Source organism: Arthrobotrys flagrans (genome assembly GCF_004000055.1).
Source record: "Arthrobotrys flagrans strain CBS H-5679 chromosome Unknown unitig_8, whole genome shotgun sequence".
Lineage (NCBI taxonomy): Eukaryota > Fungi > Ascomycota > Orbiliomycetes > Orbiliales > Orbiliaceae > Arthrobotrys > Arthrobotrys flagrans.
The window spans coordinates 3,613,330-3,625,680 of NW_027137553.1; the positions used below are offsets into that span (position 1 = coordinate 3,613,330).

At 46.2% G+C, this 12,351-nt stretch overlaps 3 protein-coding genes across 4 annotated transcripts; 1 reads left to right on the forward strand and 2 right to left on the reverse strand.

Moving 5' to 3' along the window:
• Positions 1–1,311: 1,311 nt before the first annotated feature.
• On the reverse strand, positions 1,312–3,795 carry DFL_007534 (uncharacterized protein; the record flags this gene model as incomplete). Of its 2 annotated transcripts, none has more annotated exons than XM_067637132.1 (1): positions 1,312–3,795. In XM_067637132.1, one exon carries the CDS (start codon positions 3,793–3,795, stop codon positions 1,312–1,314), a length of 2,484 nt encoding a protein of 827 aa, XP_067488679.1. The 2 variants fall into 2 exon arrangements, with proteins under 2 accessions (XP_067488679.1, XP_067488678.1); XM_067637131.1 differs by having other exon boundaries at positions 1,312–1,809.
• Positions 3,796–5,193: 1,398 nt separating this feature from the next.
• DFL_007535 (uncharacterized protein) lies at positions 5,194–6,375 on the forward strand (the record flags this gene model as incomplete). Its single annotated transcript, XM_067637133.1, has 3 exons — positions 5,194–5,502; positions 5,855–6,170; positions 6,233–6,375. 3 exons carry the CDS (start codon positions 5,194–5,196, stop codon positions 6,373–6,375), a joined length of 768 nt encoding a protein of 255 aa, XP_067488680.1.
• Positions 6,376–8,138: 1,763 nt separating this feature from the next.
• DFL_007536 (uncharacterized protein) lies at positions 8,139–10,595 on the reverse strand (the record flags this gene model as incomplete). The annotated part of the gene is made up of 6 exons (XM_067637134.1): positions 8,139–9,219; positions 9,293–9,476; positions 9,562–9,849; positions 9,940–10,083; positions 10,341–10,377; positions 10,443–10,595. The coding sequence occupies 6 exons, from the start codon at positions 10,593–10,595 to the stop codon at positions 8,139–8,141; spliced, it is 1,887 nt and encodes a 628-aa protein (XP_067488681.1).
• Between the last annotated feature and the right edge of the window lie 1,756 nt (positions 10,596–12,351).

The window sequence follows — 12,351 nt, forward strand, 5'->3', positions numbered from 1 at the left end:
GTAAGACTGCAGTATCCCTTCTCATAGGATTATCTAAATTATACGTTATAGGCATGGTTTTATCAAACTGTTCATGTGTGGCCTGTGCTAGCACAAAAAATCGTGGCCGTGTAGATCGGATGGTCTAGTCGGAGAGGCATCTTTCCTGCTTGTGTGAAATTTGCATTGATCACGGAATAGACCCATTCGTTCTTCTCATTCAGGTATATTGGCTAATATGACGGTGGGGACGGCACTTTAGCGCCCTCGAGACCGAGGTAGGAGTGCTCTATGCATAAAAGTGTATGTCACTTCCCTTATCGTGCAGGCTCTATATATTGAAGTACTCATACATCTAACCTCAAGATCTCGTATATTCACCAACCGACACGAAAGAAGCATCCAGCTACGCCCCCACACTCTAGAATCTACCGTACATTTCATGCCAATAAAACCTTTTATATCTAGAACCTTTGGACGCTGCTGGAATTTTTTTTAAAAAATGACATTCATAGTACAGTTGACAGGCCGCATGTGGCTCGAAGACTCTTCCCACGCTGGTCAATAAACCATTGGCCGAAAGGCCTTCCCAAAGAATTCTAGAACCTAACCAGGCAAGTAAAATATAATCCCTAGACGCCGATCTACCCCCCCCTTCGAGAGCCATTCAGGTCAAGACACGTGCAGTACATGATGTCGTATACGTAGACCAGACGCTCCAGGATGAAGAGTACATGTAGCAAGGTACCATAGCTAGCACTGGAAATATTCTTGTTGAGGCTCAGGAACTAAATTTCTCTTCCATTTTTTTTCATTAAATTAAAAAATCATATACTGTCGTTAATAAATATTATGACAAGAAGGTTATTCGCGAATTCGGGCTATGATACATTTTGCGGTTTCAAAGAATCTTGTCTCTCGCAGGATGCCCTCCAATATTCTTTTTTTGTATAGCTTTCTCTTTCTTCTAGATCTTTGTCTTTTTGTCTTCGGTGCATATGTTCAAAAAGAAGATTCGTGGTCCAACAAAAACTCGCAAAAGGTATCCCGTTAAAAAAAAAAAAACTCCATGATAACGCCCAAGCCATTCCATACCGTGATCATGCATTACGCATCATAAGATCTTATCGATATAACCCCGAAATTCCTTCAACTGCTTAACATGGTTAACAAAAAACAGACAGAACAAAGACATCTCAGCAATTTCGGTCTCATACAAACTTCAAAGCAGAAAATCTTTCAGAAACAAAAGACAAAAAAAGCTCAAGTTTTCATGAATCCATCTTTTTTTGGGGGTGGCGGTAACAAAGGGAAAAAAAGACATGATAATACTTAAATCAACCATCCATCAGTTCTCAAACCATCCTTTTGCACCGAATGAACATCCCTAGGTATCGCTATCCCACCCAAATCTTTCTTCCCAACTTCTTGGCAAGAAACCCAACTTCCCGTAACAACATACTCCGGTTCTCCACCCTTTGTGGGTGAAAACTGTCCGTTCTTCCTCAACTCGAGCATACACATAGGCATCTCCTTGACGCGGTGTCGATTCACTGACGTCGAGATGGTTAAAGTCTCTTGATCGAACCTGCTAAGCCACGATGGCACGGTAACTCTGTTAGTGAGACCGATAATCGATGGCTCCTCCGGCGCAATGATCAATTCCAACCCTTTCTTTTTGCAAAACTCATGATCAAGGCCCAAGAGGTAACAAGTAAGCTTGTAGACGACTTTGTAATGATCGACATCCCCGAGTGTTTCCCAAGGTAACTGCGTATCCTCGTCCAGATTTTGATTGCAAAGATTATCGAAAAAGTAGTATTCGGCCATAAACTCAGCGAGGTTTTCGGTTTTGACAGCTTTGTCGAGTTCACCGTTAAGTTTGGCGTTGGACTTTTTGTGCGTAATCTTTCGGGGTGCGAGGATCGCGGCTAGTCGTTCTTGATAATGGTGCCACAGAGCGCCTAGGCGGATTTGTGATATCGCATCGAGGTTTTTAACAACTTTGCTCATTACGGGTCCGACTTTTGCGAGCGATGTTTCTTTGTATAGATCACGGTAGATGAAGGAGCGGCGACCGATGGCATTGTGGGCGGAAATTTGCAGTGGAACTTTCCCGTCTCGCATGTATAATGGTGAGTCCGCTTCGGAGAGTGTACTGTAGAGGTCGCGGACCTCTTTGATCTGTTTATTCGCAAGAAAGAGTTCGGGTCTCCAGCAGCCACCTGGTGACTCCTTAAACAGGCCAGCTGGTGCGTGAGTGCTGAGAGTAACGTGGTGCTTTTCTTCCAGCTTGTGAACAGCATCGTCCAGTAATCCCGAGGCGGTGTAAAATTTTGTCTCCTCGGGCATCTTGTACCCGGGGAGATCAACCCAAACCGATAAAACCAAGTCCTTGGGATTAGTCGCCATGTGGGTTCCGTAGGCCAGCCCACGCAGATTTCGACAGAAGGCCCTGAGGCTGTGAGTAAGCTCGAATATCGGATTCTCATCGGCATCCCTGACTCGTTCGAGCGGCATCCCCATAAGCATTCGAAAAAAGACGGGGAGGTCTTTCTTGTCCTGTTTGAGAGCATCGCATTCCCTCCGTAAGTCCCGAGCAAACTTGTCGGTGGCATCACGAATTAACCAGTGTCCGTTCTTATCTCCCAGATCGAACCCTTCGTGTAATTTCTGCATGAAGAGAGCTGTCGCATATCCACTGATAGCAGAGATATCCGCCTTCCCTGAGATCAAATCTTCATACTGAAAACACTGAGCCGGCGTTTTCCGATTCCAAACCAATCTCAAGTTCTGCGCATAACGAAACTCCTGTCTTGCCCACATGCGATTGGTATAGGACGACAGGCCTGCCTTGTTATGGCACTTCTTCCCCAACCAATTCTCCACCACATCACCGGCCTTCGCACCACTCTTCAACTTATCCACCGCTTTCTCCAAACACGTACACCTCGCACCAGGCATCAACACTACTACTTCCATCGATCGGAAAATGTCAGGTATCTTTGGTAAGATCTCCTTGGCATAATCCTCCCGTTGTGGAGCGCAGAGTTGATCAATCCACAAACTTCCTTTCACCGCCGAAATCTCAACCAAGCGATCTAATAAATCCTCGACGTCCCATTCCGTTCCCAAATTCATTGCAACAGCCCTTGTCGGATCCTCCTCCCAATGACCGATGATCAAATTTTCTCTATCGAAGTCACCCCATGTATACGATATAGCAGTTCCATCGATTTCGTTTATTTGTACTTTCGTCCAGCTGACAGCGACATGTTTCTGTATCGGTCGTTTCGCCCATTGAAGCAATGGCTGGCCAGGATGAAGACCCGAGATTTGTGGTTCACGGGTGACGATTTGATGTTTGAAGTGTGTACAATGGCACTCTGAAACATGAGCTACTCTGACCGTTGTCCTTCTATCCTTGCGAGAAGCATGTGGTCCAGGAGTGGAAGCCGGTGTCGCAGGAGAAGAGAATAATAATGGCGAAGGCGAGCGAACCGCTCTTAGAGGTGGCGTTGTGGCCAGGTGCGATCCATATCCACTGCTTCCCGGTCTACTGGGAGGGGTGTGTTCTGGTGTATCTGGAAGGAATGTATACGGAATGTGCTGGTCATGGCGATAGAGTGGAGGCCTAATTGGGGTGGAAGGGCGACGGAGGGAATCTGAAATGTTTCTATGGTGGGGATATGGTTGTTGAGGGGATGGCGTGCGCATGGGAGAGTAAATTCCCTGGCGACCAATGGAGGATTTGTGACGAATAGATGCCGGACCGGGCGACCGGTAAGGCGAGGCTAATAATTTTCGTTCAACCATGTTTTCGGAGTCAGAAAAGGGGGGAGAGCAGAAAAAAGAAGAAGAGGGAGAATTAAGGGAACTACAGTCTTGCGACTTGAAGTTGAAGGGTTTGGGCCGTTATAGCGAATTCGAAGCGTCGGCAGCCATGCTGTGGTATATTTTGCGTTGCGTACGAGCGCACGACACAAACAAACTGCACCGCTGGGAAAAAACAGCCGGGATGCCCCAGAATTGATTTCTCTCTTAGCGAGAAAAAAAAGATGCCAGCTGTCGGGCGATAGGTTGGCGAGAGGGAAGGAAGGTGGAAATGTAATGTGTGTGGCTTCGATAACGGGTAGTATAGCAGAGAGATTTGGAGGGAGACAAGAGAACCGGCACGAAATATATTAATTGCCCGAGTGAAACTCGCCCATAAGGTACGGTATGATAGGATATATATCCTATGGGGAAAGGAATCCGCCTAATAAAGAATAAGTTGCTGAGGAGATGTGAAAGAATAGAATGCAATGGGCATATGGGGGTCTTATGAAAAGCCTGTAAAAAAAATAAAATAAAAAAAGTCAGGTGAGAGAGAAAGTAATTTAAAAAGAAGAGAGGGAAAAAAAAGAGAATGAGAGTCTAGAAGTTCATGCTGAGAGTGAGAGAAAGGAAGAGGGAGGGTGGAGAAATGATATGAATGAATGAACAGGCGAACGGTGCATATATCGGCGGCCAACTATGCAGCAGCATCCATCCTTTGTCCGTTGGCCATGGTCATATCGACTACCTACTCATTCCGTAGGATCGATCATCAGTAATTGTAAGCAGATGTAAAGGTACTTCGACGGTTATGTTTTTTCGTATCGATCAAATCAATTGGATTTATTCATTCCAGGAGCGAATGGACATGTACTTACCTACTTAACTTACACAGGACATGTACATCCATCCTTACATCCAGAAGCACAGGCATCTGCAGCCCAGCCCTGTTTTCGCATGCGCTGGAACATTTATAGCGACCGGAACCAGCAAATTGGGTGGCTGCAGGTTTGTGTTGGCACCCCCTGCTGGGACAATCCCTGTTTGCCGGAAACCCCGTCATTGTGTTGAGCGATGTGTTGGGCTGACTTGACCTGACGATGGAGACACCAACCCGATCCGACATTAGTCTCGGCCAGGTTGCTTGGAAGCCGAACTTACGTGGCAGCGACGGACCAATCACTCGGCCGCCAACTCACTGTGCTTGCGATTGCTGCTTAACTGCTGCTTAACAAAGCAAGGCCTGGCTCTCCCCCTTCGATTCAGGAACCGCCTGCCTGCCTGCAATCTGACGACAGACGGATAGTTATCAATCAACAGCTGAGTTTGAGTCTTAGATCGCGTGGTCATACATATCCCCAGACAGAGGAAGAGGAAGAGGTAAGAAGGAGGGGAAAGATGGCGTCTCCTCTGAACATCCTCATGCTCCACGGCAAAACCCAGTCCGGCCAGCTCTTCTACGCCAAAACCCGTGCCTTGGAAAAGCACCTGATCAAGGTCTGCGCTCCCTCCCGACTGGCATTCCATTACCCTACAGCGCCTCACCGGCTTTACCTCCGTGACATCCCGGACGTCGACCCAGCCTTGCTCCAGTCGGATGAGGAAAGCGATGGGATGTACACATGGTGGAGGAAGGACGAAACCACTGGTGAATACAAGGGCATCAACGAAACATGGAAGTTCATTAGCGAATATCTGTATAAAAATGTAACTCTTCCCTTCTCCTCTCCTCTTAATTCGTCCCAGTTCTCCGTTCTAGCCCGAGGACTAGTCCCACATTGGTTCAAGTTCCCTTCAGTTATATTGCAATTGCATTACAATTGCACAATATCATGTACTCCGTACTGTACTATCACACTGCATCATGCACTGTGCGATGGGTTTCGAATTGATCCCTTAAAGCTTCAAACTAGTCCTTCACTAGTTATTTGTTTTCCCTTATATATATATAAAGACCGTCCTGCTGCCTTTGTTTACTTCGAATTGCCCCAATTGATGCCAAAGTAAACATCCTAATAGTAGTTAATCCTTCGCTCCCATTTCGACATTTTACCCACAGGGACCATTCATAGGAGCAATCGGATTCTCACAAGGCGCCGGCCTCGCTGCCATCCTCGCATCGATACTAGAACCTTCTCGTCCGAAACCGCAGTCCATAGTCTCCGATGGCTTCACAACCGCTCATCCACCCCTTAAGTTCGCAGTAGCCTATTGCGGCTTCAAGGCTCCCAACGAAGAATACAAATGGATGTACGAACCGAAGATCCAGACACCGGTACTCAACGTGCTCGGTAGTTTGGATACCGTTGTGGATGAGAAGTTGATGAAGGGACTTGTTGATGTTTGTGAAGGTGGGAGGGTTTTATGGCATCCTGGTACATATAATCCTCCTTTGGTTGCATGCCTGATCGATGAGGTTCTTACGTTTACCATACAGGTGGTCATTACGTCGTAGTGAAGAAACAATGGCTAGATGCCGTCGGTGTCTTTATCCGAGATAGCATAAATGATGCCGGTACGAGCAAAACCACGGCTGCAAAGGAAGAAGAGTCCGCGGAAGATATGGAAATGCCGTTTTAGGCCATATGATGTTGCCCCGTTGTGCATGTGTGGCTAGTTTTCGTGCCGGGCTGGGGTCCTCGGAATGTGAAAGGTCCCACGAGGTGGGTACATACATGCTCATGCATACCTGTTAATGTGGTGGAACGTGACTGTTTCAAAGACCGCATTACATTTGTCTCAGCGTCAAGCCGGATGGTTTTTTTTACAAATATAGATCGGGGATAGAAATAGGAATAGAATAGAATAGAATAGACCGATAGACATTATTATGCGAGCGGAGCCAATAGGCTCTCATTTGTCTATAAACAGCACATCTGACATCAACTTCCTACGGTGACGTTAGCTGTTCCGAACACACCGAGTCCTGAGATCCAAAAGGCTTACTTGGTCCACTCGCCCGGTTCTTCTCTGGGACTACCTTCTTCGCTAGCGCTTACTAAGGGATCTTCCTTCTGGAGTTCTGGGAATAATTCGCCAGCATTAACTATCTGCACCGGTCTAGACTCGTAGTTATACGTCCCTTAATATCCCGAAGATTACCTTCCATTTCGTTTGCTATATCATACCACGAATCAGTCATACGTTAACTTCGATTAAACCATTCAGTTATAATAGTACAAATGAATTGTTTTAAGTAAAAAAGAAGAAGGGAGTCGTGTCCGCCACATTCTTCCAAGGATCAGCCCGATAACGATTCATCCCATCAAACACCAACGGATCCCAGCTCTTTTGTTTCTGTGCAACTTGATCTTCGTATTTTGGTTTCACGAGTAGGATGTGATGTATTCCGTTGAAAAACCCAGTCGGCCGACGGGATCCATGTCTGAGAGTTGACTCATGACGCTAGGTCCTAGAGGAATCGTAGCATCGAGGCCAAAGATGCAACTTATATAATTCAGACCAGTCAGTTAGAAGACAGCTCACTATTTCTCCCCATGACATCACTATATCATGAATCAAAACCGTTACAAAGGTATTACGCCGCGAAACGGAAGAGTAGTAAGGTGCTCTGACAACCATATAAAACGGTATGAGGACGGCACTAGCCGGAGCCAGGAGGAGAAGGGTGGGAATGACCGTACATGTCGATATCATCGAGATACGGGCCATAGTTACAACTTGGCCCCTGTTTGGCAAATCATTGCTTCGTCGGTCTACAATCTTTGTGAAGTAGATCTTGTGTGGCCTTCCTCGTGGAACACCTCGAAGGGTCATGCATAGCATGGCTTACAATGAGATCATTTTGCGTTGATTGATGAAAAATCCAACAAAGTCTACATCTTTGGCGAGAGTGTTTAAAGTCTGTGTTTGCTTGACATTGGAGAAAAAGTAATAAAAAATCATCTAAAATTGGCATTCGATTTAAACACAAAAAAAGCAACAGAAAAACGCTTGATCCCGCTGCTAACATAAAACGTAGAAAAGAGAAGACTGGTTGAACAAGAGAGTTTATATAAAGGAAAATATACAGTAGAATAATTGGTGCAGCCGGAATTCGAAAAGTTGGGAGGCTGTATTATAAGGATTGTCTTGAATTGGATGAGAAAGGAAAAGATGCATCGATGCATATGCTGTTGAGGTATTAGAAAGAAACAAAAGTATTCAGAAAAGACGATGACGATGCGGAATGAGAATATCCTGATATAATCGATTATAGTCCACCCTTTCCTCTTTCTTATTTTTTTGCCCGTTCATCTCATGGTATCTTTGTTTGTTTATTGTTATTTTTTTATTTATTTTTGTTTTATATATATTATTTCTCCCGTCAGAGTTGTAACCTCTTAATGCATATTTCCTGGAAGTTCAACCGGCATCTGTTGACCCCCCGGAGACGCCAGCTCCGTGACTCCAACGACACTCGGGTGTCTAGTCTGATCAAGTGGACTAACGACGCTAGAATGTCGGCTAGGATCCATCGGTGTAGCCGCCATCTCGCTCATAGGGCTTTGTGGTGGCGGGTATGGACCAGGAGAAGTTGGTGATGCGAGTCCCTTATTTGGCAGAGCAGGCGCCAACCCATACGTTTCATTATAACCACCCTGTTGACCATACTGACCGTCGTAACCCTGCTGGTTATAACCGGCGTTTTGGTTGGGGTACCCGCCGTATGGAGGACTGAAGGGTGGTTGACCCTGCTGTTGAGTTTGGTCCATGGGTGGTGGTAGTGGGAGGTTATCAGTTGCATTGGCCTCGCGGTTTTGACGTCTACGGAGGAAGATGAATGCACCGATTGCGGCGGCAATAACGGCGACACCACCGACTACACCACCGACGATGGCACCAGTTGGGGTACTGCTGCCGCCGCCAGAAGTTTGTCCGTCGCTTTGGTTGTTGTTGTTGCCCCCCGGTCCGGCGGTTACGGAACCGGTTTCGGTAGTCGTAGGAGTGATGTTGCTAGGATCCATTGTAGTAGATGGGACGACAGTAGCGAATGGAGCAACGCCATCGGTTCCAAGGCTCTTAAGCTCGGAATCTGTGGTGTTAAGCTTAGCTTGAGCAAAACTGGTCTGGTTGTTTGTGAAGTCGTGGACCATGTAAGTCGCTCGAACAAAGGGCATGCCGAAGACGGCGGTATAGCCTTGCCTAGAGGCAAGACTGTAGTTATCCATCGAGTCGACTAAGACAATGCAAGCGGGTTCCCTGCCGCCACGAAGGGTGGTTTGGTAGCCACTAACAGTGTAGGCTGGGACGATCCATTGTTTGGCCGGGACTGTGATTGTAGTGCCTTGGAAGTTGAAGATTAGAGTTTTGGCGGTGTATCTGTAGCTACATTTTGTGAGGTAGCCGCCGTAGGTGCTGTCGAGATAGGCCTCGACGTCTCCAACAATCGCTTGCAGCGGGCCGTTGGGGAAGTAGAGAAGACTATCATGATAAACCGTTAGTTTATGATAATATGAATTTAAACCTAAGTTAGTCGATTGGGAAAGGCACACACCCAGTGCTAAACTCGACATTGGCATTCCAGCTAGTGGCGAGGGTCTCGGGATTACCGCTGCCATCGTCGTACTCGAGAGAGTTAAGTTGAACGGTGGTGGTAGCAGATGATTCGAAAGTGATCAAGTTACCAACGTATTTCGCAGTATCAATGGCGCCAATGGTCAGCTCACTGCTGTTGGTGTCTATAATATAATCATTGTTAGTGAAAGTTTTATATCAATTTTCTCTCCTCCTTTCACGAAAGAAAAAGTAAATTTAAATGCATACCAAAGTCATTAAGATAAAGACCATAGGCAAGCACGCTAATAACGTCCTCGTCCAACATAGTCCGGATAAGAGTTTTCTCAGTGGATCCAGAGCCGCCAATACCCAAGCCCAACTGCGGTGTTCTGGTATAGTCGTATGCAATACCAATTGGGACATTATCAACCTCTGTTTGACCAATTTGAAGAGTATCTTGTCCATAGTATCCCGATACGTAATATCTCGGATCCGAGGAAGTTAGATCCAGCGGCCTTGAGAGGTTCTTGAAGGTGCTCGATCCACTAGGATCATCTGCGATTTGAATTTCCAACGGGTCAGTTTTCCTGAGCTTTTTATAGACTGGATGTTCTAGAATTCTACGGCTGCAGGGAAATAACTTACAGCTACCAGAGAAGTTGTATTGAAGGCAAAGAGAAAAGTTGTCATCTGTCTGGACATTACAGTAGTTTCTCCGAGGCAAAGGGCCAGGAAACCAAGTAAATGGATCAGAGCTCAACCTTAGTCGGATGAAATCGTGGGCAGACCCTAAGAATTAAGTTGTTAGATTATACGGTCCCAAATTGGACAATACTATTGTGTGCACCAGCAGCAAGAATCATTCGAATAGTTTCAACTCAGAAACCCTCGAAAATAACCCCTGTACCGATATATCCTCCATGTTTTGAACATTTGCAGCGATGGGTTCTTATCGATACGAGGAGCGCGTGGTTGTGAGAGACCATCCAAACTTCGTACGTGCTGTTGGCATTACACACGAAAACAAGTCTTCAAAGGAGACTCACCAACAAGAATATCGACATAGTAAGAGAATTGAGGGGCCTAAAAAGTGCGACCTGTCAGTTATCGAGATTCCTCGTATTCGCGATTTCAAAATGCTGTCTTACAGCAAATTTGAATGTGGTGCTAATAGTCGCCCGCTTGATCAAATCTGCAGCTGCCTCTACTGGGCTCCCAAAACTGCTGTGGAGCTGAAACTTGAATCCCTCCGCCGTCGCCAAACATATCGACGCAGTTGCCAAAGCTTTCGAGATCCTCATTTTTCCCAATCTTCTGATCGTCTTCAACTTTCGGTCCAAACGGCGGAAAAAATAACTGTAATCGGTCACTAAGACACGTTCCGAAGCGCTGTCGAACCCTACGGTGGGATGAAATGCAAAGACCTAGGCCAAGAGAAATATGGAATGTGGGAGGCACAGGTTCTTAAGGGAGGCATAAAGTCCGGAGTACTGGCTCGTTATCCACTCGGAGTCAAAGGGATGTTTTAATTACAGGCGGCTGCTTGCTAGGGGCAACAACGGAGGATCTCGAAGAGCCGCAGGCTGAATGGAGTTCTTGCATACGACTTCGTGCGGGTTTTGCACTATCTTGGTCGGCCTGTGGAGCAATTGATTAAATTTCCAAATACAAGTTGGTGCTAGTGTTGACATGTTGCACCCCTGATAGCGTGCGGGCGAGCACATTCGGCGCTACGTTTTGTGTGTTTTTCTGCACGATCCCGCAAAACGAAATTGGCATAAGGATTTTTACTGACCCGATTCCGACGTCTCCAAAATGTCCATCATTTGATAATAACATGATAAAGGAGGCTTTAGATTTACTTTCTTCACGGCGCACATATTGACGCCGGTTTTCTCAATCCAGAGATTGTGGATTCACACGAGCAACAAAACTGTGGGATCAAAGAAGAATATCCACAAAAGATGGTGCATTAAAATCCATTGATATACTGGGGTTAGGCGCAGGACCTAGCAGCATGTTTTGCAATTCAGCCGCACTTGTGGGTTCCGACAGACTCGATCGACTGGAACATTCGGAAGGCAAAGGGAGCAAACGATATCGATCGATAGTGAGCCTAATTCTTTGGGGTCGGTCCAGCCTAAAAGTATCGAATACCTGAATCATGAAGAAATTAAAGGTAACGTTATAAAGGACCGAGGTTTTCTCCTTCAAAATGTACTAAATTCATGAAAGATTCATCACAAGGGCAATTTTACGGGATTTGAACAAAAGCGCAGGATCATTCGGCAAGGTAGTCTTCGGGCCCGATAACAAGGGTTTCCGGCAGGGTTTCAACAAAGCTTAGAGCACTTCATAGCACCTGCTGACAAGGCGAAATTCTTACAAATACAAATACTCATCCGAATACCCATGAGGAGGATAGAAGTGGACAAGATCGAAATATTTCCATGGATTTAGTACGGCCAAGCAAAAGATAAAAAGGGTTTCCCACGAGGCCTGGGATCAACAATGCAGCCTACTGACAACAAACCAAGTTAGCGACTTAGTTGTCGACCATGCCTGCCTACGCTGTAGGATTATTACAATTCACATTCCTTCTTCAGCCGTCGGCCAGCTATACATCCGATCCAGCGAGCCTTCTTACAGGGACAGTGCATTTGGGGATTCATATTCATACCCCACTGTCAAAAACCTTCGCATCTCAAATGTCGCCACCAGGAATCCAGAGCTCTCAGTAGGCATTGGGGCAAAAGATGCTCCACTGTGCGAATGATATACAGCTGATGACTCCATGTCGTATATAGTTAAGTAGGCTATAGATAGAGATCAATAAGCACGTACAAAAGTCGAACCCCAAGAATCGGAGCCTTCTTGAGGCAGCCCCAATGAGACCAAGGCTACCAGAATTCGAATGTCAAACGCCCTGACATATAAGCCCGAGTCTTGGGGGTCGATGGGTCCCTTTTTGTCTTGTCTGCGCCCCACGCCATGTCAAACAACGCCCTAAGACTTATCAAATGTTGCAAAAGGACGAATACAACGCAAGAAAAGAGA